At 41.9% G+C, this 27,510-nt stretch overlaps 1 protein-coding gene across 1 annotated transcript in view; it reads left to right on the top strand.

The window, feature by feature from the left end:
- Pou6f2 (POU class 6 homeobox 2) overlaps window positions 1-27,510 on the top strand; it is a 472,454-nt gene that overhangs the window by 328,308 nt on the left and 116,636 nt on the right. Inside the window, exon 5 of the mRNA XM_038334628.1 lies at window positions 21,382-21,782. Within this exon, the coding sequence (XP_038190556.1) occupies window positions 21,382-21,782 (401 nt within the window). The remainder of the gene's footprint in view (window positions 1-21,381; window positions 21,783-27,510) is intronic.

Genomic DNA, 27,510 nt, shown 5'->3' with positions numbered 1-27,510 from the left:
TTTTTTCCCAGCTGCTCAGCCGCGAAATAATCACACAGAAATCGTATTATTTAAGTCACTGATTGGCCCATTAGCTCTAGCATCTTATTTGCTCACTCTTACATATTAATTTAATCCATTTCTATTAATCTGTATAACACCACTAGGTCGTGGCCTACCACTAAAGGTTCAGCATGTCTATCTCCAGCAGCACTCCATAGCATCTCCCTGACTCTACTTCCTTTCTCCCAGCATTCTGTCTAGCTTTCCCTGGCTACCTAAGTTCTGCCTTGCTATAGATCCAAAACAGTTTCTTTATTCATTAATGGTAATCACAGTGCACAGAGGGGACTTCCACATCAAAATCCCATAGATCCCAGCAACTAGAACACAACTTGGAATGTAGAGACTGTAGATCCTACACAAAAATAATTGATTTTTCAAAAGAGAACAGAAGACAGAAAAATACCTAGCAGTGAAGAGAGGGTTGAATCAGCTTTAAAACTTATGTTCTTGGGGGAAATTACTGAACGTTTGCTACAAGGCAGGTCCCTGAACTTGAATGTTATCTATCCAGGCAGTTGGGCATCAGAAACAAGTCATTCAGAAAGGATAGATAATGAGTTTGTCTCCAGCGTCTCCACAGAAGCAATTCTAAAACACTTGGTGCAAACTCAACAAAGTTCTGAAAGACAGAACACTGTGTTTTCCACTAGGTAAGCTGTCACTCAGGCACGAAAGTCACCACTACAGAAAAATCCAGAGGACCTGTCACTAGAGAAAAATCGACTCTGTGATAGGCAAAGGATACACCTTACTCAGAGGAAACCCAGCCCTTTTTCCATGATGCCAGAGATCCTACACCCTTCCTTTCCCCCAGTCTTTCCTCCTATTCCACGCTACTGCCTTCCTTCTGTCCTGGGTTCTCCAGTCTGTCTGCCTACTGCTTGACACCTACATCGCCACCATATTATTGGCCTAGCATGATGGTTCAGCTTCTGGGATTCTTACGCTACATCTGAATTCCCTGCCTCTCACCTGATTGGCAATTCAGTCATTTGCTGCCCTACCCACAATTCCATAGTCTCCCAAGAGCACCCCCTAGCCATGCCCATTTTCTCTTCTTGACAATTTTCACCATCTAACCTATTCAATTTTCTTTATGTGTCTTGTTTCTCCTCTTCTGTCCCCATCATTTAGACTCTAAGTTTCTTAAGGATACGAATTGCTATCTATGTTGTCTCCTTTCTTATTCTCCTAGCAGCGGCAGGAACATAGCTAGCATCGGAACATTTACTGACTAGATAAATAAGTTAGAGTTCAGCGCTGTCTCTTCCAGTCAGCTCTTTGACAGTGTTGTTTGGGAGCGAAGCCCAGATGAAGGGCCAGTGCATCATGAGTCTGAACACCAGATCTCATTATGACAAGCTGATGTATCCCAAGCCTTTATGTGAATTGATCCTAACTTTTATTAGAAAGAAAGTAAAGGGCTTTTCTAGTCGAGTGGCCGGAACAGAACTGGGCATTTATAGAGAACAGTTTTCCAGTTTTCCCAGAATTTCATCTCACAATCAAAATCAATGATGAAATCAGCATCCTCAAGAACAGAGGGCCAGGGTCACTGCCTATAGGAACTGAAAAGATAGGGGATGTTTTCTCGCAGAAATTCTCACCATGTATGAGAGTCTATACCAGATGTTCGTCAAATAAGGTATTCTAAATGCTATGCATATCTACGACATGAGTGCTGTAGGCATTTCCATTGGAGGACTGAACTATGCTCTGGCCAGCAGGTCCCTAGCTGCTGATGAATGACAGAGCTCCTAGTAGACAGGGGCCTGCATAGCTGGTTGACAAGGTTTGAAGGGTTTTAATGCAGCCCCAACAGGAATCATTCACTGACTATAAATGACCAAGCATATCATCTCTTCTATCTTTTGAAAATTATATTCATTATTAATATGTTCACCAGGGAATTTCTCCCATTTATACATAGTCCTTGGTTGAAGCAAAATGTTTTCTTTCCCCAGACGGAAGTTTAAAAGCCTATGAGAAGGAATAAAGTTTATAAATTTGTTTTGCACTGTACATTTTGGTGGGAGGTTAACAGTTTTCCTGGGGAGTTTATAGAAGAAAGACTACTAGCAAATGGGGGGGGGTTATTTGGTTTTTGTGTGTGTGTGGTGTGTGGTGTGTGTGTGTGTGTGTGTGTGTGTGTGTGTGTTTTGCCTTGGTTTGGTTTTAAGATCCCAGGGATTGAGCATAGATTCTTTAGAATATAGAATACCTAGAATCTTCTATCTTTTTACACACTGGCCTTTAACCCACTCTGTAGTTCAGGCAGTCTTTGAACTTATGATGCCCCAGTCTTGTTCTACCAGGTGGTTGAGGTTACAGGCCTACACTACAGGTCTGGATATTTATGATCTTGGCTCTAGCTGAGAAGGTATGACATTTACATTAACATGCAATATAAGAGCCGAAATTTAAGATACATGGTCATTATATTTCAAAAGTACTTATTTGGCTTTAAAACGTGGAACCTAAATTAATCAAGGGTTTTTTTTGTTTTTAAGACTCATGAACTAACTTTTAGCAAAGCTATTAGAGAGAACTGAGTCTACAAAAAGAAAAGAATTTTCTTTCTCATCGTCATCTGAAGGGACAGCAGGCAGTCTCCTGAACTTTAAGGATCCAGCTTTAAAAAAACATCTCCTACACCTTTAATCCCAGCACAGAGGCAGAGGCAGGCAGATCTCTGTGAGTCTGAGGCCAGCCTAGTCTACAAAGTGAGTTCCAGAACAATCCGGACTACACACAGAGAAACCCTGTCTCAAAAACACTAAAAAACAGCCGGGCGGTGGTGGCGCACACCTTTAATCCCAGCACTCGGGAGGCAGAGACAGGCAAATCTCTGAGTTCGAGGCCAGCCTGGTCTACAAGAGCTAGTTCCAGGACAGACTCTAGAAACTACAGGGAAACCCTGTCTCGAAAAAACAAACAAAAAAAAAAAACTAAAAAACAAATAAAATTCTAAACTGGTCCCAAGGGAAAAAAAATCACTTAACAATTTTTCTCAAACTTCTATTTCAGCAGTTCAAACAATCTTTATATTCAAACATTTTAACACAATATGATCTGGAGACATACTAATTTGAAATTTATGTGCTGTGGAAAATATTAAAAGCCCCCTGTTTTCCATAAATAAAACTTCATATTTCTGTAAGAACAGGAGCCATTTTGTGTAGTGTAGAAACACTGCAATTCATGACGGACAGGAGTCTGGAATCTGAGCTCGGGTGTTTGGTGTTTGTTGGGTGTTCATTGGTGGTTTGTAGCACGATGGCACTCACACTTTACTGTGTACTAGTGGGCTAAGAATCAAAGCGACAGCAAAGGCATGTGACGCAGTACAGGTGAACACAGCTACAAACTTGGTCTCATTGCATTTGATTTTTGAATAAAGTTTGCTTGCTGTGTATTCAGAAACTTTTGCCATATCAATTTTTCTGCAAACTCCACATCCAATCCCACAGTCCCATAAGTTTGAAAGACGAGTCTAGACAAAGATTCAAGAGATCACAATGAAACCCAGCAAGACCCCAAATCTCTGTGCTATTGGATCCAACCTTTCACTGTTCCTCAACCTGTCCATGATAGATTTCTGCTTCCCAGGTTTAGAAAGGAGGACCTGATACCTGTCCTTTGCGAGTGGGTGAGCTGTGTATGCATCGCTTTCCGCTTCCGAGGGAGCTTCTGTCACTTTCATTCTGCAACAGTCTTCCCATCTGCAAACATTTCCTTAACATTCACAGTGTCAGTCTTCCAAGGAGGCTTAGGGACTTTAGCATCACTTTCTTTGTCCAGTTTGTGACTTCTCATTGATCCCACAGTGTGGGCTGTGATGAGGTTAAGTGTGACACCTAGTAGGTACTTCATGAATGATCAATTCTTTTTTTTATTGCTGTAGTAATGTTCATGGGATGACTCTAAAACTTTAGAAAAAACCTGTCACTTGTACATAAACACTCCCTGTCCTCCATTATCTTGGCAGGAAGCTTTCCTGTGCTCAGGGCCATGCATCATGATTCTGCATCTGGGAGATCCTTCTTTCCTCTTAAACCCCTCCACCTAAGCAACACACATCCCACAAGCCTAGTCCACAGTCTCCAGCAGCAGAAACAGAGAAGGGAGAGAAATCAAGTCTTCTCTTACGCCTCACTCAAGTTTGAGTGGCCTGGGGGTGCACACGCTCTTGCTCGCACGATCTCTGTAACCTTCACATGCAGTCATTAATCTTTCTCTAATGTTTTAGAAAGATTAAAAAAGCATGGGCAATTTGACAAAATAACTTGGACAGCCTTAGTTCAACCTTTTGATATCTTGTGAAAATTCCTTCCAGTCAAAGTGAGAGTAGCTGACTGAGGCAAGAATCGAAGTTCTATGGAGCATTCTGCCCTGATATTAATAACAACAGAAGTAACAGCATTCACAATGGCCAAGGCAATAATTTTAGAGATAGCTTGCTTTGTTCCTCTATAGAATCCATGTTCAGTCTTCCTGTTCCAAATACCTACCCAGTACCACTCACATCACTGGGCCTGTGAGTTTGAGTGTATCAAGCTGCTGGGGGTCCTACGAGCACTGATACACACTTAGCATCTGATATCTTTTCTTTTCTTAAATTGCAAATGTTAACAAAACATAATTGTGGTCTCACTCGATATCCTTTCTAGATCTGAGACAGAAAATAAAGCTAGGATCCAGGCAATATGGCTGAGAAAGAGAAACAAGCCTTGGTTCCTATGTAGCACTTGTTGGATGTGAGTGAGAAGCCACAGGTGCAGGATGAATCACACTTGGAGACACAGAATTTTGAAAATCCCTTGTGGTCTTTTTCATGTAAGACTTGAGATTTGGAAGCACCCTAGTTGGTCTAGAACATGGTTCTCTGTATACTGTTTCATCTGAAAAACTAGATTTGCTAGTTACCTAAATTTAGACCTGTAGACTTTCAAAGTACAGAGTGCATCACTTACGAAGACCTCCCAAAAGATGCATCCTTTTGGGGGCTTCATTGTGCAAATACATGAAGTGTTCTTCTCCGGACTAACACAGCTACCATTACAGCACAGTTCTATGAGGCTACTACCATCATGCACTCAGTCCATTGTTGTCCCAAGAGTCATTACACAACACATTACTATATATAAGCCACTGCTGTAGCCGGAGGAAGGTGAACTATTGCTGAAATTATGCCTTTACATGAAACTTGATTTTATTAACTGCCTAATAGCACGTGAGAAAAAAAACAGAGTGATGTGGACATGTGACTTCTAAATTGTTCATTCTTTTTAAATCTTTGCACTTGAAAAATGAGCAATGAACGCAGAAGGCAATGCACAGGTGTGGCTAAGGATTGCAAAGCTCCACAATATTTCCCCTATGAGGGAGGACCCCCTTCCCAGAAAAGGCTCAGGAATGCTCCTTCCTTCCCTTGAGATATGCTACATGCTTCAATCCAGAGCAGAAATCTCTCTTATATTCCGCTTCCTCTGAAGCAAGCCATCCTTCATCCGAGAAGGAAACAGATGTTAAAAGTTGTTTTGCCAGGCCCTTAAATCCGTTGGAGAAAGGACAAAAGCTTTCCAGTGGCCCCCACTGAGTCAGCAGCATGGAATCTGGCTCCCAGTGGGCAGGACTAGAAATAGCTGTCCATGTGACTGGTGCCCATTGGGGATCTGTAAAGAGCTAGACACACCAGAGAGACAGTCCTTCCAGATGGGAATACCTTTTCTTTGATCCTCCCAATTCTCTGGATGCAGTCACAGCACCTGAAACCTAACATGCTAATCCATGCTGTCTGAACAAATGAAGATATATACACAACTTAATTCCTGTACCAATGACATTTTTCAGCTTTAATAATTTATAGTGAAAAGCTATGACATAATAAATTATGGTAGGGGTTGCTTGTGTGCATTATGTTCAATAAAATAGTTCTTCAGAAAGAAATTTCCACAAGCCTTTTAAATTATTTTACTCATTTAAACATGTATTGTATTTACAAGGATTTTAACATTAGATGTAGAACTGTCTCTAGGATTCTAAGCCAATAAGAGCCTCCTCTTGGGATAAGTGTTTATTGGCTAAAGATTTCCAAACTGTAGCAGTAAACACCCCTACTTTTCCCTCCGAACAAAGCATTTAAGGGCTCTGGTTCTCATTTCCTTTACTTACCAAGGGTGAGGTTGGGGTTTGATGCATTCCAAGGATTATGCCAAGTCTGAGTCTTACACATACACAGAATGTGAGCAAAGGCCAAAGGCTCCCTCCTTCTTTTGGGTGAGTGGGTTTTTATTTTGTTGAGACCTGTCTTCTCTGTATAACAGTTTTGGCTGTTGTAGAACTATCTCTGTAGGCCAGGGTGACCTCAAGCTCATAGAGATTTACCTGTCTCTACCTCCCAAGTGCTGGGATTAAAGGTGTGAGCCACCACTGCCCAGCTTGGGTGGTCCTTTTGAAGATCATCTTTTCCAGGAAACTTTTCTTTCTAGACACAATATTCTCTCTCTCTCTCTCTCTCTCTCTCTCTCTCTCTCTCTCTCTCTCTCTCTCTCTCTCTCCTCTCTCCTTTCCTTTCCTTCCTTCTCTCCCAACCTCACTTTCTGACTCTAACTCTATTATTGTCCTATGTTTGTAATAGCACCAAATACAGAAATGCATGCCCACATATGCCAGTGATTTACTGACTACATGCATAAATTATTGTATTTTTAATGGCAAGAAATATTCACAGTTTCTTGTGGTATCCTGGGTGCCAAGCTCAGTGCCTAGAAAGCTCAGACAGTACTTCAAGCATGAATTGACAGTCCCTGCACCAAAATATTGCTTAAAGGAATCTGTTTATCACTCCACTTTCTGTCTATGTAATAAAGCCTGTGTGAGTAGAGCCCTTTAACTAGGCTCTTTATAAACACCCCACGTGATGGTTCTGCCCTGAGGCTTGATAGACTGAGATATATGGTCACTAAATATATGTTTCATGCTGAATGAATTTTTGCAAAGAAGAGAAAACTCAGTCCTCTCTCTGGCAAAGAATTTGGGCTCAGTGGGCAAAATGGGGAAAAGAAGAGAGAAAAGGATGGTGCCCATTGACCAGCAGTTCTTATGTTCTGCTGCAAAAGGACACGCCTTTTATTACTTGATGTTTTCATACATCAATGTACTGAGTTTGGAGCATTTTCACACCTTACTGCATTTTTTTTCATGCCCCCTTCGACTGATGCCACGGAAACCCTTTTCCTTCCCAACCATCCTCCTCCTACCTTGAAATCTTTTGGATCATGTACCCTCAGGGAGGGCTGGGCCCTCATTAGTCCCTCTGCCATGTGTGGTAGCTGCAGTGGCAGTGAATGCCTGGGTGTGACGTCCAGAAGACACCATTTCACGGCATTCCTCCCCAAACTCTGGCTCCTACAGAGTGTCCACTCCTCTTCCACTGTCTTCCCCGAGCCTTGCAAGGAAGGATACATATGTTTCCTTCTTGGGACTGAGGACTCCATGTGCAGTTCCTCACCACACTTTGACCTGTTTGTTGTAATTCTCTGTATTAACTACCACCAACTACTAAAGGAAACTTCTGTGGTGAGAGGTGAGAGATGCACTATTTTTATAGTAAAAAGTGAATACGGGCTTATGGGAAGAAGCGATGCGATTGGAAGAGAGGCAGAGGAAGAAGAAAAGACATGGAGAGAGAGGCAAGAGATAAAAAGTGGGAGAGGAAGAGAACAAGGAGCTATTACTTCATGCCAGGCAACCGAGGGTGAGACATTCACGGAGTAACTCAGATCCTTACTTCCTTTAAACAATGTACAGTCACCAGCTTGGGATTGGTATTTAAAGATTTAAATCATATAGAAAGAGACGCTCTGCAGTGTTACCAGCACTGACTGCGAATACGTGCCTATCAGCCTAAAGCTGCCACCCAGTTTCACTTATGAACAGAACACACGTGGGTAATGTTGGGACGTAGAACATGGCTATGATTGGGAGAAGGAATTGACATGTGGGCCCCACACCCACAAGTAACTCTGTCCCTATACCAGGGCAACGTATTTGTTATGCCTGGCTAACATCCACATACTGGAAGCCAGGACAATCTAAAAACTTCACCTTCAAAACAAACATCGTTAGTCTATCCACTCTGTTATATGCCTCCTCTGATTGGGTAGAATTCATGTGCTCATGGTTAGAATGATATTTTCATTTTTCTACTGTTACGATTTGTTCTAGTCATCTGAAACACTTTTCTGTATAACCAGATAACCTTTAAGGACTTTCTAAGTTTGTCATTCCCTCTTTGAACATATGTTAAAACTATTTTTATTAGTTCTTTGAGAAGTTTATACAATATGCTTTAATCAGACTCAAGCTTCTCCCAACAACTTCTCCTAGACCTACCTCCTTCCCTTCCCATCCCATTTCATGTCTTCCACACCCCCATCAGGGCCAATTTGTGCTGTCCAAATATTCAAGAATATTTGGAGTGTGATCTGAAGTGTGATCAACTTACCAGTTTTTCAAATCCTAAATCCTTAGACCCTCATTAACATCCTTGAACGACTTGCTAATTAGAAACAAATTATCCTTCGGCACTTGTAGAACATGGCTTCAGATGTGTTTTGGACACTGCCTGGGTCCACACAGTTATTAAAGAATGAACGGAGAACTTGAATTTATATGTAAAAACAAGCCTACAACATTCTCTAGAGTCAGTAGTCACTCCTTGTATAGTAGGCATTTGGTCTTCTATAAGATTTGGCAGTGCTCTCCTTAATCCCTCTTTTGTGAACAAAACCAGGGAAATCTTGTGACTAGGTATGAAGAACAAACTAAAGCTAACAAGTAACCAGTCACATTGTAGCTTTCAACAATGATCATATCTCGTTATTTAGTGAATATGTACTGTAAGAAGATGTTGGAGCAGAGAAGGCACCAAGCAATAAGAGAATCACGTATTATTATAATATGCAAAATTCACTTGGTGTCCCCTCATGGAAGTCAGAAAGGAGCATCTCCCCAAGATGACAGTTGTCACTCAGCTCCAGTATCTTTCACAAAGCTAGATTGCCATACCTTCTGGGTAGTTTTAAAGAAAAATAGATAATATGTATATTATGGGGGATTTCCCGGTTTGATTTTTCAGAACTATCAACAAATTCAAACTGTTTCAAAGTCCTGTTTTTATAAGTGTGAGAGTGGGGTGCCCCTGCCTACTGCATGAGCGCAGCCAAGCACCATCAGGTGCTACAGTTGAACTAAAAGTGAAGGGTTTCATAATGGCTAGTGTCGAAGAGGGATTTGGAACCAGAATGCACCTGGTCCCTAGTAATTCTTCACCATGGGAACTAGCATGTATCTTCTCAAAAACACACAATGATATGAGCCAGGCATGGTGGTATAGTTTGGAATTCTAGCACTCAGCAGGGTGAAACAAAAGGATCATGAGATCAATATCATTAGCATGATTCTGTCTCAAAGCCAGGATAATAACATTTATACACATGCAAATTCTGCGTGTATGTGTGTGTGTGTGTGTGTGTGAGAGAGAGAGAGAGAGAGAGAGAGAGAGAGAGAGCAGGAGAGAGAGCGAGAGAGAGAGAGAGAGCACTTGTGTTTTAGAAATTCTCAACAGAGAAAAAGAATGGTTAATTGGTTAAGTAAGGTATCAGTCTAGTTATAGGCTCTTACAGTGATTCACACACAAGGTATAATGAGATCAAACTAAAGGAAATAAAAGGAGTGCAATAAATATGTAAACTCTCCAAGGAGCCGTTATAGAGGTCATTAATCTTGGCCACATTTTCTCAGGCTCCTCCCTCTCTGGGACTTGATTGTACTTCCTGGTGTTTGCCAATGACAATGAATGATGAGAGAAAGTGATAGGGTTTACTGCAAAGCCAGGATATTTAATTCCCACCCCCAAAGATTCTCTTTCTTGTTGGCATTATCCTGGCAATATCAGGACAGTGATTGCTTTTCCGAAGTGTCTGTGATGAGCTTACACTCTTGTCTCCTCTGATGTAAAGAAATGAGCTTGTTAGGCTCCAGTCCTGCAAGTTTACAGGCAATGTTTCTACAGTAAATTCTAACACAACCAAGGAAGATTGTTACTACAGTGTATTCTAATCCATCCCAGGAGGGATCACTACTACAGTGTAACCTAGCATGTCCTGTCCAGTACAATTGTCTTAACCTCTTTTTTTTCCAATAGTGCCCCAAAGACAAAGTAAATATACTACTGCTTTACTTCCTGCACTCAAGATAAGACAGCTTGTCAAAGTCTGTGAGACATGTCCTCACTTTACAGCATCTATTGTTCTTTTAGGGATTTTCCTAAGATTCTTTTCCTGATGACCTGTGTTCCCAGGTAATTTTACTGTTAGTGTATTTTATTAAAACTGTGAGTTGTCATCTCTTGAACTTGCTTTATATATATATATATATATATATATATATATATATATATATATAACCTTTTTAAAATGAATTATTTGAACTTTATGGTTAATACAGTAATACAAAATAAGAAAATTATAAATGCATCCTATTCATTAGCCCACTAAAGAATTCAAATGCAAAAGATATGGGAAGAGAAAATAATAACAAGAATAAGACAATAATAACATTTATGACATAATATGAGTAAATTTTACTATTTTATTTAACCAGCATTCGCCATCCATAGTCATTGTGCAATGTTTCTTTTTAAAAATCTAGACAAGTTTGACAAAGGAGCATTCTTAGATCTCAAAATTAAAAAAATAGATATAACTTCAGGGAAGTATCATTGTTTATTGTGAAAGTCATGCAGAGTTAGGGTGCCCATGGCTCTAGACTCCGGTGTCCGACTTTTCCCCTGTGAGAGGAAGTATGCCCTGCCTTGTCTTTGAACAGCAACGATAACCAGAGCAGGGAATCCCGTGAAGTCAGATCTGTAAAGCTTTGGGCAAACCTAAAACTGTTGTAAAGGAGCAAAACTGAACTGCCCGTTGAGGGAGGTTCAGGCCGGACTAGATCGGGAATGCTCCTGAAAACAGCGAGGGAAATAAAAGAGAACACGGTCAGATTCCTGGGACGAAATCTCAGGCGGTACACTCAGGCTTCCAGAGCCTTCTACAGGAATCGGTCACCGCATCTTTGTCACTTATTAAAAATCTGAACTGACAGATCGCTGGAGATTAACTGTAGGGAATAAGCCCCACACTGGCAGAGGGGATGGATTAAATCAACCATGAAAATAAGCACTGGCCCGTGCGTCTATGGCCTAGAAGAAATGGGAGTGAACGGAGAGCTCTGTGTTAAATCCAGGCACAGCAGCCATTGAATTGCTCCTAATATTTCCTCCTGCAAATCTCCATTTGGAATGAAAAGTGAATGCTGGTGCTTCGAAAGTCAGGGTTCAGCTTGCCCATCCTTGTCCACTTAAAGAATCTTACATGTTACTGTTTGATCAGCATAGAAACGCAGAACATTTCTTCCTTTTCATTGATCCTTAATCTCGTTTAGCAAATATGGATTCTATTGCACCTTAATAAAAGTAAAATTTTCCCTAGAAAATTCATGTTTAATAAGCATTAGCTTCAATTTAAAAAAAAATTAACAGCTGACCAAAGGTAGCTTGGCTCCCTAAGAAGAAACTGACAGAGATCAAGACAGCTATTCTTCACAATGGTGGCCTTGTGTTCCGTGAACTCCCCATTTCACACACAATGCACTCTCTGTACTAAACTAACACAGTATCAAGACAGACAGGACATAGTCACAGCAATGCCCGGTGAATCTCCTTCAAACAACTTGGTTATGCACACATTGGGAGGGAGCAATCCTCACGGACACTCCCTGTAAGATTCTTCACCAAGTCTCTGCAAACTGCAAGAGAAGGATCTCAGAAACTGTGGATTAAAATTCTCGGGTAGGTAAATTTAACCTCATCTGTAGAGCAAATGGATTTCAAGTCAAGAATCAACTTTTCACATATAGTCCCTGCAGGGTTATGCAAACATCGGTCAAGCAAATGAAGGAACACATAAGATCTGTCCACGGGAACTCAGTTTCCAATGCCTGTTAAAATCCTTAGAGTTCCGATGTGCCATTGCATTAAGACCAGAAGAGGACTTTCAAAACTTGATGGGGACCAGCAGAAGAGAAGTTTTTACAGCTTCCCTTTCATCAGGAGATCTTACATTTATTAATAGAACCTCATCTCTTTGCCTTAATCATGTTATTAATCCCATGAGGAAATTATTCTGGGTAGGCTTTGTTTCTTTAATATTGGCTAGCACTCTATAAGAATGTAAGCGGAAATCCCAAGGACTTGGAAGAGTGGGAACATGGGAGAGAACTCCATAGTGCAATGATGTTGTAGATTGACAGGCTTGTTTAGTTAAGTGAGGGGAAAGAATTTCACTTTGGGGTGCTCACATACACATTAAAAATCTTGATTCTTTTCCAGATGGCTTTTACAATTTCTTTAGAGGAGAGTCTTTCCATTACTTTTTCTGATATTTTAGGCCTAGCTTTGATCTAGTCTGCGGAACAAGGTAGTGAGAAGCTTAACTGTTCTATAAGGAGACCTCAGCAAACTCCTAAATTCAGTGGGTTCTTATGGCACCTACACAGGTCAGCTTCTCTGACACCATTAGACAGATGCTGCCCCTTCGTTCTGCTTTCCCTGTTACCTGTCCCTCTTAGTGGTGAATATGACATGTCTCAAAATCCATACTTGCTAACTGCACTTCAATAAGAATGCACCCCAAAAACCTCAATAAAGGCAGGAGAGACTAGTGAGTTGACTTGCAATAAAATAATAATTTTAGAAAAGCACGAGAGAGCACCCCATTTCCAGGAGTCTGTTTTCCTCTCTTCCTAGCCCATCACGTTTCCTTTCTTTTAGAGCAAGTTGAGTGCATGAAATATTCTTAAAGATCCTAAGGAGATGGCTTATATGAGGAAGAGGCTTCGGTTGAAGGTCAAGGGAGGAGCAGGCTGCACACACTTCTTGTACATCAGTAAAGCTACTAGGATTTCCAGAAGCGACATCTTCTGCTCCCCTGGGAATGTGCTTTAGAATGCAGATTTTGTACCACTCTGAATGTCCCTCCTAACAAGCTCCCCTGGTAATTCTGGCCCAAAGCCTGTAATGGGTTGCTGGGGATGGTGGAAGCCATCAAGCTGAGACAGGCTTGGCTAGTTCAAACTAGTGATGGAAGTTTACATAGATCTTTCAGGGAAGAATTTTTCTGCTTACCCTACACAGCTCAAGTAGTATGTAGATCTCTGCCATAAATGCAAAGGAAAAATAAAAGTGTAAGGGCCTCTGCAGCCATATTTTGGAATTAACTCCAGATGGAGTTAGGCGGGCATCCATCATCTCTAAGGTAGTAGTGATGTTTCTTGTTTTTGACTATCACCAAGAACAAAGCAGATTTACAAGCAAGTCTTTACCTTCTGTGAATTTTCAAAATCCTGTACCTAATTATCTATACTTTTCCATCTAATTTGAAAATTTTTTTCTACGAATGCAGGTTGGACTTGTCCACAATGTGGGCACCAGAAATGGTGGTTTCCTTGCGTCATTGGTTCAGCCTCATTGGATGTTATTTCCTAAGGTGTATGTGAATAGACATTTAATTTACTAAGTCAGATTCTTCCTATTAAATCATACTAGATCTTTTCTAATTATGGTGAAGTGTAAAACTAGCCATTTTATTCACCTTAAGCATATAGCTTAGCAGAAGAAGACACCTTTATCATTATCTAGATCTAGAACTGTCCCATCATCCCCAACAGAAACTCCATAGCCATGAGCAGTGGCTCTCCCTTCCTCCCACCCCAGACCCAGCGTCCACTCCTCTGCTTCTGTCTGTACGCATTTACCCCTCCTGCCCACTTCTACTAGTGGACCCACACTCTGCTTCCTGTGATGGCTCCCTTCAGTCACCATATTTTCAAGGTTGCTCATTTTTATTTTTTAACTCTATTTCCCTCCCTTCATGAAGATGGGGTAAGGGTGGGCTTGGAGAATCATTACTCACCTTGTTCTTGGTGGGATACTTGGCCACTTTTAAGAAGGCTTGCCTGCGTCTTTCCTCCCCAGCTTGGGTTCTCTCCCTCTGTCTGGGTGCTCTCTCCCTCTCTATGTACATTTCTTTCTTTATAGTAGAAAATATTTATAATAGAACAAATAAATAAATTTCTCAGATCATAAGCTGATAATTTATCACATACATTAGCACAGAACAATGGCTGCCGTTTGTTCCATCAGTGCACATGTGCTGATCCAGCCAATAAATACTGTCACCGTCACTTCTGGACAAACCTGTAAGACTGCTTGTCCCCTGAGAACAGAACGTGGTTGGCCTTGCTTGGCACTGCCTCTTCCATTACAGAATAACCAGCACATAGTAAGGACTCAGTAACTATGTGTTGAGTAAGTGAATGCATATAATGATGCAAAATAGAGAAATAATAAGTTACCAGGTGAGCCATAGCAAGATTCCTGCCCTGCAGTCCTCTAACAATACACAGAGGGCTGAGTAATGACCCTGAACAGCCTCCGATTTGAGCACTGTCCTTAACAGAGGAGAGTAACTGATAACAAGCATGAGGTTGCTATCCAGCATGCATGTGCAACTATGGCACGATGGCTTTTGTTTGATTTTTGCCTGCTCGATTAAGATGGGGAAGAGGAAAGACAGAGAGACAGAGATTTGGTATTAAAACTCAGATCTGTTCTTCCCATCCACAAGTAGCCCAGGAATTTAAGCTGAGAGATAAAGAAAAAGAGAGAGCTGGTAGATTATAGCCAGAGCTCAGTGGAATAGTCAGACACAGGTTCCTGGAACCGGATAGAACTGTGCATAACTTTGTGTCTTTGTCAGGGTTCTTTAGAAGCACAGAACTCATAGGATGAATTTATATCTTTAAATGACTTCTTTAGATTGCTTACACATTGTAGTCTTGAGTAATCCAACAATACCGTTTTTTGCCCTGAGAGCCCGTAGCTGTTCAGCTACGAGACTGGATGTTCCAGAGCCCCAATCAGGTACTGATAGCCTGGAGAATTACTGGAGAGTCTCTGGTCTTCAGTCTACGATGGAAGGCTAGAAGCTTGGTTCTGCTATCAGCAAAGGATGGTGGTGGCAGCAGCAGCAGCAGCAGCAACAGACGTGTTAACAAACTTGGCAACCAGGTAGACAAGGTCACCAGTAAGACTCAAAGACAAGCAGGCAAAACCTTTCTCCCTGAGAGCTCCCTATAGGGGCTGCAGACAGGGCTGATATGAGAAGGTTCAGTGGTGTAACTAAGACAATCCCTTGGAGCTGTGCCCAGAAGCCAATCTATGGAGATGATTCTCCACAGGTGTTCTGAGAGGCTTTTCCTAGATACTGCCAAGGTGACAATATCAACCTTCCAAATCTTGTTGTTGGTTTCATGTCTCTGGTTCATCCTTTCATGTCTCTGGTGCTTCCTACGTCTGTTGACAGAACCCTCTGCTTCTAATTCAGGATGTTTTGTTCTCCATATTCAGATTCTGTTCAAGTATCTTGGTTCTACAAGACTCTTTCTGTCGGGTCCTGTCCTACAATTCTGTGTCCCTGTCCTGAAAACAGCTGAAAAGATGTATAGGAACAGGGAAGTTGCTATCCGATGGCTTCATCTCACAAGAAACTCAGGCCCATCACTAGAGGGCATGCCTAACCTGCAGCTCAGGATAGTTAAGAATACACACCAACAATTTCTCAGAAAATTAGGAAACAGCCTTCCTCAAGACCCAGCAATACCACTTTTGGGTATAGATCCAAAGGATGCTCAATCATACCACAAGGACCTGTGCCCAACTATATTCATAGCAGCATTTTTTGTCATAGCCAGAACCTGGAAACAACCTAAATGCCTCTTGACCGATGAATGAATAAGGAAAATGTGGTACATTTACACAATGGAGTACTACACAGCAGAAAAAAAAATAACATCTTGAAATTGCAGGCAAGTGGATGGAGCTAGAAAACATCATATTGAGTGAGGTAACCTAAATCAAGAAAGACAATTATCATATATACTCACTTATAAGTGGTTTTCAAATATTAAACAAAGAAAACCAGCCTACAAATCACAACCACAGAGAATCTCTCTTCAACAATCCCAAGGTCATGGCTTTCCCCCTCTATAATACAACTCTTTTTGGGCATTCCAGGAACCAAAACTAACTAGTTAATTCCATGTCTGTTAATATCAACATATCCATGAGGAAGAAGTCACGCTGCCACCAATGTGGCAGCACATGGAAAGTATCCACCCTCAGCCAGGAACCTGGCTTTAGAAAGTAGTCTTGGAAGAGGTGTAGCTGACATAGAACACTCACTCTGAACACCAAATCTATGTGTGAAACTACCAGGGTGGCTTGTGGTTGTGCTCTCCAAATGCATCTCAACAATCAAGGGATTGATGCTTTATCAAAGGCAATCACTGGTTCTGTGACAATCCAGCTCACACTATTGTGCCTCTCCAAATGACACCTTTATGTGTTAGGTTAGAGGTTTCTGGACAAAAGATCCTCCCACCCTCATTTCCAGCCAGGAGTCAGTGCTTGCAGAAGTCTGCAAACTGGACAAAGAGATTCCTGCCAAAAGCCCACGCTTATATAAGTCCAAGCTTACAAAAGCCCATGCAAAACACAAAACCCTGGACAAAGCGGACACTTAGTTCCAGATTCCAAAGTAACCACTGGACTCAGGAGCTCAGGACACAGCTACTGGACCCCTATGCCAGGCAATACTCTAATACCTTATCAAACATGTCACTCTCTCCCGTCCCTCTTCAAAACAAAACAAAAACCCTAGCCCAGTCCAGCCATGACTTCATGGTCCTCACCTAAGAGCAACTAATCCCTAGATAAACCTGCCTTCCACTTTTTAAATCACCTCAACTGGATTTATTGTAGTGGTAGAGAAGACATTCACTATGGTCTAGCTCTTTCCTTCATTTATTCGATAATTTCTTGAGCTTAAGTTTATTCTTTGTATTCCTTTCATTTCTGTAGCTGTGACAAACACCAAGACCAAAAAGCAACACGGGAAGGACAGGGTTTATTTTAGTTTACACTTATGGATCACAGTCCATCATCGAGGAAAGTCAAGGTAGGAACCGTGAAAGAAGCTACTTACTTGTTCGCTCTCCATGGCTTACTCAGTTTGCTTTCTTTTAGCACCCAAAACCACCTGCTGAGAGCAGGTGCCTCCTGCAGTGATCTGGACCCTTCCATGGTAATTATTAATCAGGAAGACGCCCCCACAGGTGGCCCATAGGGTTCCCTTGTGACAAAACTAGCATACCTTTGCAGAAATTACTTCCCCGAATTCTAGTAGTCAGTATTCTGGAAGTGCAGATTAAAACTACTCTGAGATTCTCTTGCCCCAGTCAGAATGGCTGTCATCAAAAACATCAAATGACAACAAACCTGGCATGGATGTGTGGCAGGAGAAACCCTTATACACGGGTAGTAGAAATGTGAACTTTGAGAACCAGTCTGGAGGTTCCTCTGTGAGCTAGAAGTACTAGAGGTCTTGGGGTATATGCTCCTGGGCACACACCCTAAGGAATCTGTACCTGACACTTCTGTAAGACACTTATGCTACCATGTTCAATGCAGCTCTATTCACAATAGCTAGAAAATGGAATCAGCTCAGATTCCCATCAACTGATAAGCAGATATTTAAAATGTACAAATACACAATGTTGTGTGTTTTATTCATCTATAAAGAAAAATGAAATTTGCAGGAAATGAATAGAACTGCAACTATAAATATATTGATCTAAGTAAACCCACTCAGACAGAGCAATGCAGTGTGTTTTCTCTGATATGCAGATCCTAGCTCCGACTCTTTAATGTCTGTACATCGCTCAGAGGCCCTTGGAGTCCCCAGAAACTAAAAGGGGGAGAGTTGAGGAGGGCTTCGTTTAAGGCAAGACAGTACCACATTGAAGGAGAGTGCGATTAAGCAGATGGGCATGTTTCATTTCTCCAGGATCTCATGGACTCTTTAATATGCAAGTATAATCAGCTCGAGTTCTGAGACTGAAGATTCAATAAGCTGGATCAGTAATAAATGTGCATAGACTTCTCCATGGTTCTTGTTCTCTAGGCAAAACATCATGACAATTAGCCACTTACACCGGTTATATATCACCATTGTAAGTAGGAGATATAAGCACCTGTTGAATTTGGGTCTCCACAGAAGTCCTGGAACCAAAACCAATCTCCAAGGAAACGAAGAACAGCTGTCTTCTCTTTCCCTTTTACTCTGGGCCTTGGAGCTGAGCTTACCGTGAATCTCATCCTATGCAATGCTCCTGACCATCCAGGCTGTGTGATCCTAGTTAACTGTAGGATTCACTTATGGCAACGTTAAACATTCAAAATGAGAAATTGCTTTTAATATATAGTTGAAATATGGAAACTGGACAAATGGCAACATGCAGGGTTCTTGGCTACTCCTTGGTCATATTAAATTATTTATTTGGAAAGTTTCAAGACATTTTACCACAGCCTTCTCTTTGCTCTAGGAAGTCATGAGTGTGAGAGAATTTTGTTTTCAAATTTCACAATCTTAAGTATTAAATATTCCAAGGTGTATTTCGTACACATCTCTTTCACGGGTGCTTACATCTTTCGTAGCCTAAATTCCGTATTTAACATTGGCCCTGTCCAGTGTACTGTAAACAGATATAGGAAATAAATACAAGAAGACAGTAAAATCTTGGCCATTTGGAGTGAGGTTTATTCTCCAACACAACTTTTTGCCTGCAAACACCATATTATAGTTCAACTATGTCCTTGAACTTTCTCAGTTTACTTATTTTCCATGCCCATATTTCATTAGGCTTTATAATATAAATTACTGTGGTTTTGAACTTGAAATCACTGGGTAGATGGTTTAGACATTTTTTTGGACCAAGGTTGTATACTCTCACTTTCTACTTCCTTTGCACCTCCACATTGTGACCACATCTGCTTTTCTGTCTCCGTTTTGCTTCAGATGCAACTCAGTTTACTGGGTGCAATAGGGTTTTGCTCAGGTTTGTGCCTTTCCAGTCAAACTGCTATTAGAGGAATATCTGAGTAACGTGCGCTCATGGACACAGAGCGCTGAAGACACATCTGGGACTCTGTCTCATTAGTAGGTTAGGCTCTGTTACACTTGTCTGCCAATACCTATCTGCCAATATTCTGAAGTCTTTCCAGTTCCTAAATGCTGATTTAGATAAATGCTTTTCTAATACAAATGAAACTGTGTGGTATTGAATGCGGTCATGAAAATAAGCGCTGCTGTATGTGCCCGAGCTGGAAGAAGCCTAGAGAGACCTGGCTTGAATCAGGTGGGAGGAGAGGTGCAATTAGGTTCCAGTGTTTATAACTGCACCATAAAAATGTCAAACCTCAATCTTCCAGGAATCCAGAATGTAAGGGTCAAAACTGATTGTGAATCCTTGGTTTTCTATCAAACATGATTTTGTGTGTTAAGAAGTGCTAGAGAAAATAACAAAATAGGCCTTCCTCTTAAAGTTTTGGTAATGAGGACAATGACAGGGTCATCTATGAGTCACCTAGACCTTTAGAGCCACACACAAGCCCCAGGGTAGCCTGGGTGCCCTTGAAAAGCAGGATTCAGACTGTTTGAAGAGACCTGGAGTGATTCAATGACCCAGGCAGGACTTTTGTCAAACTGGCCATTATGGCCCTCCTCGTGGTGCCTGAGATCAGGGAACTGGCATTTGGTGACCCGGGGAACACTGTTAACTCACCAGAGGGTCTGTATTTGCCCTCCTTGAGTAAGCCTGGATTATTATCTGAAGTCTAAGTCATGCCAAAGTTGATTGTGAGGACTTTCCCCCAACCATGTCTCTGAAGTTTAGGTGACTTGGAACTTCCTTGACTCTTAGTTTCATTCCGTCTGTCTCAAATTTTCCTGCCAAAAGGTCGCTGGAGTCATGTGGACTCCGGGTGTTTCTCCGGCTAGAGATTCCCTCTCTTTCTTTATGTCCTTCTCCCAAACCTTTTTTTTTTTGTGTGTGTGTATAGGCCCACATCCACTAAGGTGTGGTCTTCACCTCTCAGGCCACAAAACTCTTCTGATCTGCCTCTGTCAGGTTTACATCATCCATCATTCAACCAATTAACAGTTATGAATCCAGCTTATACTTTGTCCAGGATTCTGTAATAATTGTACCAAATAGTACCTTCTTATGAATTGATATTGTTTCCTTGAAGACACTATAAGCTTCTAGAAGGTTGGACTCTATCTCCTTAAATCCTACATCTTGTCTGGCACCCTGCCAGTATCTAGATGGCATTTAATGTCTCTTATAAAATGATTCTTTACAAAATTAGCCATTAGTTAACTTCCTTGTTGGGTACCCTCAAAATATGGCTCAATAGCCATGCATTTTCAGGTATATCTGTTGTATGAAGGTATGTACATTGTATGGTATTTCATATTATATATATTTCTAGATTTAAAGACTGAGATTGCCCTGTGCCTAATGGGTGCCTGAGAGACAATGTTGCTGGCTTGGTGCAGAGACAGCTTTCCACACACACACAACTCAAGAAAACCCTAAAGCATTAATTTATTCTCTTAGCTCTTTGAGATGCTAATGTATCTAACCAATTCACAGCTACCAGCCACAATCCCTTCCGTTTAAGAGCTTTGTCTGATCAGCAAGCAAAAAATAATTAAATCATCCAGGGTTCTTTTACTCTGAAAACCTGATACGTCTGTGCTCTCTTTAAAGCAGAACACACACTGAAACCAGGATGTCTGAGAAAATTGGCGGAGGTCTGAAGTAGCAAGTGAAAATGATGCCGCTAATGGCGTTGATGATGGGTGGAAAGGAGATTACTAACAATTTAGTGTTCTGTTCTTAACTCCAGTCAAGCATTTACCAAAAGAATTAAACGGGTTGAACTTTGAAAATCTAAATCAAATCTTGAAAGCATGAGTATATTTTGCAGGTGGAAAAGAAGGGAAAGAGGGAGAAAGTGCTTCAAAACTGTCTCCATCCCTGGTGCGCCTCCTTAATGCAGTGCTTTTAAAGCGATGCTCGGAGCTTTAAGAATATCTGCTGTGCTCCATTCTGCTCTGAAATTGTAAGATTTTCATAAGAAATGACTTTGTTTCATCCAGAGTCCCACAGTCCTCTGCCAGGCCAAGGAGCTTCAAGGAGAGAGGCCAACGTTCTGTAAAAGGGACCTTGGTCATTATGCACAAGACAAGCCATCAAGACACATGTATCTGTCCTGTTCATTTCACGCCATCCTTCCTGTCTTCCCTGCAGCTACCTCATCCCTGAACTCCCAACTGCAACAGCTCCAGCAACTCCAGCTCCAGCAGCAGCAGCAGCAGCAGCAGCAGCAGCAGCAGCAGCAGCAGCAGCAGCAGCAGCAACAGCAACAACAACTGCCTCCTCCACCACCAACCAGCCAGCACCCACAGCCAGCCTCACAGGCCCCCTCACACTCTCAACAGCCACAATCCCAGCCCGCCCCGCCCCAGCAGCCACCACCTGCCTCCCAGCAGCCACCGGCTCCTCAGTCTCAACAGCACCAATCCCACTCCCACCCCCAGAGCCAGAATCAGTCATCTCCAAGCCAACAGAGCTCAAGTCCCCCTCAGAAACCCAGCGCATCTCCAGGACATAGCCTTCCGTCACCGCTCACGCCGCCCAACCCTCTACAGGTATGCTTTCCATCCTTCTCAGGAGGAGGGATTCCCCCATGGTGTGGTACAGTCCCCAAAGCCAGGAGGCCAGCAAGACATAGCATCCCGTTCCACAGTGTCCAATTCAAATTGATCTCCTAGACTTAGGGAAGAGGAAGCAAATGGCAGGCAGCTGGGGAACGAAACAAATGTAAACGAAACAAATAGAAGTCCATTGACGCTGCCCTCCGAAGGATAAATGTTATGTCTTTCTTTCGGTGAGAGGACAGCGGTGTAAGTGCACTTGTAGCCTGTAATAACTCCATTTTATGATACTTTTTGAAGGCTGCAAAGATAGCATCCAATTAAAATTATTACTAGCACAGTTTTGTAGCCCCGTGGAGAACTGCATCTCCTGTCCACAAGGCTTGCTGGTTATTTCTCTATATTATGAATACAACACTGTCTTCCCTTCAGTACTTTCGGCTCTTTTGTTTTTATTTTTCTAAATACTCTCTGGGGTTAGGAGGGCAAAGAAATTTAGCCCCAGTCTTATGTCCCAGATTCCAGCCATTACTCCACAGACTAACAAGTACTCTAAATGTATGCCCAGGGCCTCAACAAATCTGCATCTTGATACAAGATAAGGCAGCTGTGTATTTACTTTATTACTGTGAAACTGAAGAAATAAAAAATCGATACTTTAGGTTAATCATGAATGCTTATCTTTAACCCACTATCATTGAAGAGGAACGAAGAGGAACATTGTGGAATATATAGCTCTAACTTCAGAAAGGCATTCTTTAAAACAGATTAGCTTCCAAACAGAATGAGTGGGATGCCAAGGCAGGAGGTATCGGCTACCTGTTTTTCAGCTTACACAAGACACTTTCCTCCATGAGAGTCCAAACGACTCGGGGTATTCCTAGGTGTGATGACAAGCAAGTGAACAGTTTAGGCATTCACTTCAAGGCCAATTAGCCCTCCCACCTTCTCTAGAGCCTTGATCCAGTCTCCCCAATCCAAGGATGACACCAGCAATGGCTTTCATGGCTGTTCAACAGGAAAACAAACAAAATCACACAGATAAGATAATCTACCTAAAGGCAGGTAGATTAGGAATTTAGCAATTTAGAACTGATTTTATTTGATGACCCATTGCTTTGTCTCTTTGAACTTGCTCACTTGGAGTGGTTCCAAGTTTACCTGGAAATCCAAACACTGACTGAGGAAGGATTGTGATTTCCTGGTTGAAGGTGATTAAAAGTGACTTTCGCCATGAGCACATTCCTAAGTCAGGGCTAAGGTGTATTTTTTTCACAAATATTACAAGGGCAAGAGAACCTAACAATTTTGACATGAAACTGGAATAAACACAAGCTAAAAGTGACATCTAATAGGAGGGGAGACATAACCAAATGCACACATGCCCTGTTCAAGCAGCCCTGGTGTCAGCAGCTGAAATGTAGCTCTGTCATCCCAGAGACAGTTTAATGCTTTTTAAGAACAGTTAGCCCAGCAGTGGTGGCACACACCCTTAATCCCAGCACTCGGGAGGCAGAGGCAGGCATATCCCTGTGAATTCAAAACCAGCCTGGTCTACAAGAGCTAGTTCCAGGATAGGCTCCAAAGTTACAGAGAAACCCTGTCTTGAAAAACCAAAAAGAAGGAAAGAAAGAAAGAAAGAAAGAAAGAAAGAAAGAAAGAAAGAAAGAAAGAAAAAGAAAAAGAAAGAACAGTTAAACACAGTTAAAGTAGACAGACCTAGAATCAGTGACTTTCACACTCTATAGCACACTACCTGATAGAAACAATGTGTTTTAATTTGACTCCCAATGTTGGAGAGTTGCAGTCCATAATAGCAGAGAAGGCGTGGGGAGCAACTCAGTCTGTAGCCACAGTGGATGGCAGAGCCTCTTCACAACTGTAAACCAAGAAGTACAGACCAAAGCAGAAACCAGAGACTGCCTTTAAGTGGCTCATCCCCAGGGATGGATTTCTGCCAGCCATGCCTACCTACAGGTTCTACAGCCTCTCCCAAACAGTCCCACCAGCTGGGGAGTAAGTTTCAAACAGGAACCTGCTGGAGATGTTCAGATCCAAACCACGACAAGATGCGATTAAACATTTCTACACTGCTCCCACAGAGATACCAAACTAGGTTACATCACCAAAGAAAAAGTCATCCTGCCTTGAGAGATGGCATGACTTACACCTGCCCAAGTTGTTGATTATAATCCAGTTATTTCCCATTTAGTAAAAGCCAGCTTGGAGCTGTGTAGATGTGTAGTTTTTCACAGAACTCTGACAATACCTGAGGAGTTCTAAGTCGGCTCCCAGCTGCCTTGGAAATTCTGGGCTGTTCAGTTTTGTTTCAGTTTTCAGCCAAGGAATACTCAAAGTCACATTTTGTCCCCTTAGAGTCCTGATAAAATGTTCTCATTTTCTGGTCAGGATTTTTGCTTCTACAATTAATCAATATATTTATGATATTTAAGTGAACCTGAATGAGTGACCACCAAATAAATGCCTTGTTGAAAGTCTAAAACCATTTCTAAGCAGATACAGAATTAAACTTTGTAACATGAGGTCTGCTTGTTGAGGTTTCTGTCCTGCCCAGTTCCCATAGTCATTAGGTCCCAAAGAATCACACAGAGGTCTACATAAGTTATAAGACTGATTGCCCCATTAGCTCAGGCTTCTTATTAGCTCTTATAACTTACATTAACCCATTATTCTTATCTATGTTAGCCACATGGCTCGGTACTTTTTTGGCAGGGCAGGTCACATCTTCCTTCTCCTGTGTCTGGGCAGGACTGCAGGAAGAGCTTCCTTCTTCCCAGAATACTCCTGTTCTCATTGCCCTGCCTCTACTGCCTGGTTGTCCCGCCTATACTTCCTGCCTGGTTACTGGCCAATCAGCGTTTATTTAAAATATAATTGACAGAATATAGAATTGTCCCACACCAAAACTTGAAGAAGTATCTGTCAAAAAGAATAAAAGCCTGATGTCAGGCATGCGTAAAGAAAGGGAGAGTTTCCTGGTCTAAACTTTTCTCCCCAACACTCACTATAGGGCTTTTGAGTTTGTGGAACATGGAAGGTTTGAACTCTTAAAAAAAGAAAACTACTCTAAAGGCACCGTGCAGACATTTAATTCTCAGAGGTAATGATCTTTATGAAATAGAATAAAGTGTATGATCTGAAAATTATTCAGGGAATAAAGATCAACTAAATTTGTATGTGACATCTTAAGTTTCATTTTTATGATTCTCTGTTTTGGTGTGAACTTTACCTTCCTACTTTATGCAAACTCCACCTGAGAAAGAGCATTTTAAAACTGTGTATCATAGAATATGAGGGAAAGCCAGAACATCAGAAGGCCCTTTTTGTTTTCTATTTGCTTCAAAGCCATTTTGAAGAATAACAATTATTTCTTAAGCTGTATAGATACTGTGATGTTTTTAGGGGGGAAAAAAGTCCTACATGAACACAAGTTGTGAAGACAGATTGGGATGAGATCATTTTTCAAGATGGAGGGAACAAAGTGAGCAATGCTGGCAGGTAGCAACACCTAGACAAAAAGTCTCCAAATAGCTCCTGTCAGAGTTTTCTGTAAAATTGCAGTATAATTTAATTTCACTTTTTCACCCAATTCCATGAAATGGATTGCATTTACAAAACCAGATTGTTGTTTCGAGGCAGACAAGACTCTAAAGCATTACCCCTCCAGAAAAGCCTGGGTAAGAGAACTTTGTTCATTCATTTTGATCATTTGGGGCCCGGGGAAGGGTGGGTCTAGAGTGGACAAGCAGAAGCTGAACCCTGCAGGACTGTGTTCTCCACTGAGACTCAAAGCCTGCTCAGTCGGGACTTCCTTCAGTCCCAGGAGGCTGAGGAGAGACATTCTAAAGAGCGAAGGGGAATCACAGAAGTCCTCAGGAGCCAGGCAGTCAGGGCGCATAGGCAGGTATGGGCAAAATGCAAAATGAGCTTATGTAGAGTTCATGGGACAGAAAAGTGCAGTGAGGACTGAAGTTAGTCCTTGGATTCAGGATGTTTTCAGCCCTTCATCTTGCTGTAGCGTATCTGCATCAGAATGGGCAAGGATCTGAAACAATGACATAGAAGAAAGCTTTTAGATAGGGAGGACTTCACATTAGTCGAATGTGGCAGAGAGCCTGTGAGCCTGAGAATGGTGAGGCCCTTCCTTTCCAGCCCTAGGAGACTGCTTTTCTGGGATGCCCTTCAGAGTTCTCCATGCACGGGAGACATCACGGGCATTCTGCTGATGTCCTAATGAGCAGCAAGGTTCTGACAGGCACTGGCTGGAGCCCATTGTGGCATTCTGGAAGGTTGGTGGCTTCTTTCTCATCCCAAGTCACTCGTGGCTTTTGTCTGGTTATCGTAACCTCTGAATGTCGTTTTCCTCATCTGCCATTTCTAAGGATCTTTTCAGGCCTCTGCATGCATGATCCAAACGTTGGTAGAAGTCTGAGACTTTAGTGGCTGCTGAAAAACCTTATTTTCAGATTTTTCTGAGTATTCTTCAAGGTCAGGTGAATTTCTTCCCACTCAGCTGGATGGCAAAGTGGAAAGAGAGTGGAAGACAAGCGTAAGTGGGATAATGATAGCAGAAGAAGGTTTTAGCTTAGCCAGAGAGCACAAATTAAACTCAAGTTTGTATCCTCAGAGAGCCGCGGCTCTGCACTCTCAGCCCAGATTGTTTTGCCACACCTGTGCATTAGAGAAGCTTAAGGAACGAAACACTGCATTTAACCCCGGCCTTCTGCGAACCATCTTGCATGGCAGGAGGCAGGATAATCTTTTCCTTTTCTTGTTGTACTGCACATTTTAATAAACAACAGAGGGACAGAGAGGGGGATGAAACAGGAGCAAAATAAAATAAAATAAAATCTATGCTTGTATGAAAAATGAGGGGCCTGATCACCTCCTCAGGCTCAGAAGATGGTATAAGAAGCATTTTTACATGTGAGCATTTGCTGATATGCAGGTCTAGTAACAGCCCAGTAAAGAACCTTGATCAGAATCCCACCTTGGTTACACAGGGGCATGACCTTCTGACCTTCTTGACAATAGTTTCCCCCTGGCCCACTCTGCATACACTCACTGTCCGTATGTAATAGGGAAGGGGAGTGTCGTACCCCTTTTTGAAACAGAAAGTCCAAATCTTGAGAAGTAGTTCTTTTCATTATTTTTAAAGCAAGTTTTCTTCAACAATGAGCCCACCTCCTCACCATTAAAAAGGCCAAACTCCCTCTCCCTTCAGCAATTAGTATTGATCAGTTGAGCACAAGGCTTCTGGCTATAGGATTTCTCATTTGTAAAATTAAAGCCTTCTGAGGCCCTTTCAGTTTCTTTTGAGCTTTGCATTAGAAATCAGTGACACTGTGTGGTGTTCATACACTAGTATGAAACCTCCTTCGACCGTGATCAGTTCTGATATGACAGACATCTCTGCATTCACACAATCAGAGACACTTGCAGAAGTGAGACTAAGGTAAGACAACATGGTTCTCATCTCAGATGCAGAATTTAGGAGCACCCCAAAAAACATGCTGATTGAAAAAAGATAATAGTCTCATGTAGTATTTTAAAAATTCAAATAGCAAACATCCATCATCAATAAGATCTCAGGTTTTAATCTCTAAAGCCAGGGTGAGTTGTAGTCCATTCTAAAGCACAAGGGGAGATACAGGGAACAGTGATGCACTGGCCTGAACCTGAGACCTGCATTTTCAGGGTT

The sequence above is a fragment of the Arvicola amphibius genome, chromosome 6 (genome assembly GCF_903992535.2).
Source record: "Arvicola amphibius chromosome 6, mArvAmp1.2, whole genome shotgun sequence".
NCBI lineage: Eukaryota > Metazoa > Chordata > Mammalia > Rodentia > Cricetidae > Arvicola > Arvicola amphibius.
This window is presented reverse-complemented; position numbering and strand designations above follow the sequence as displayed.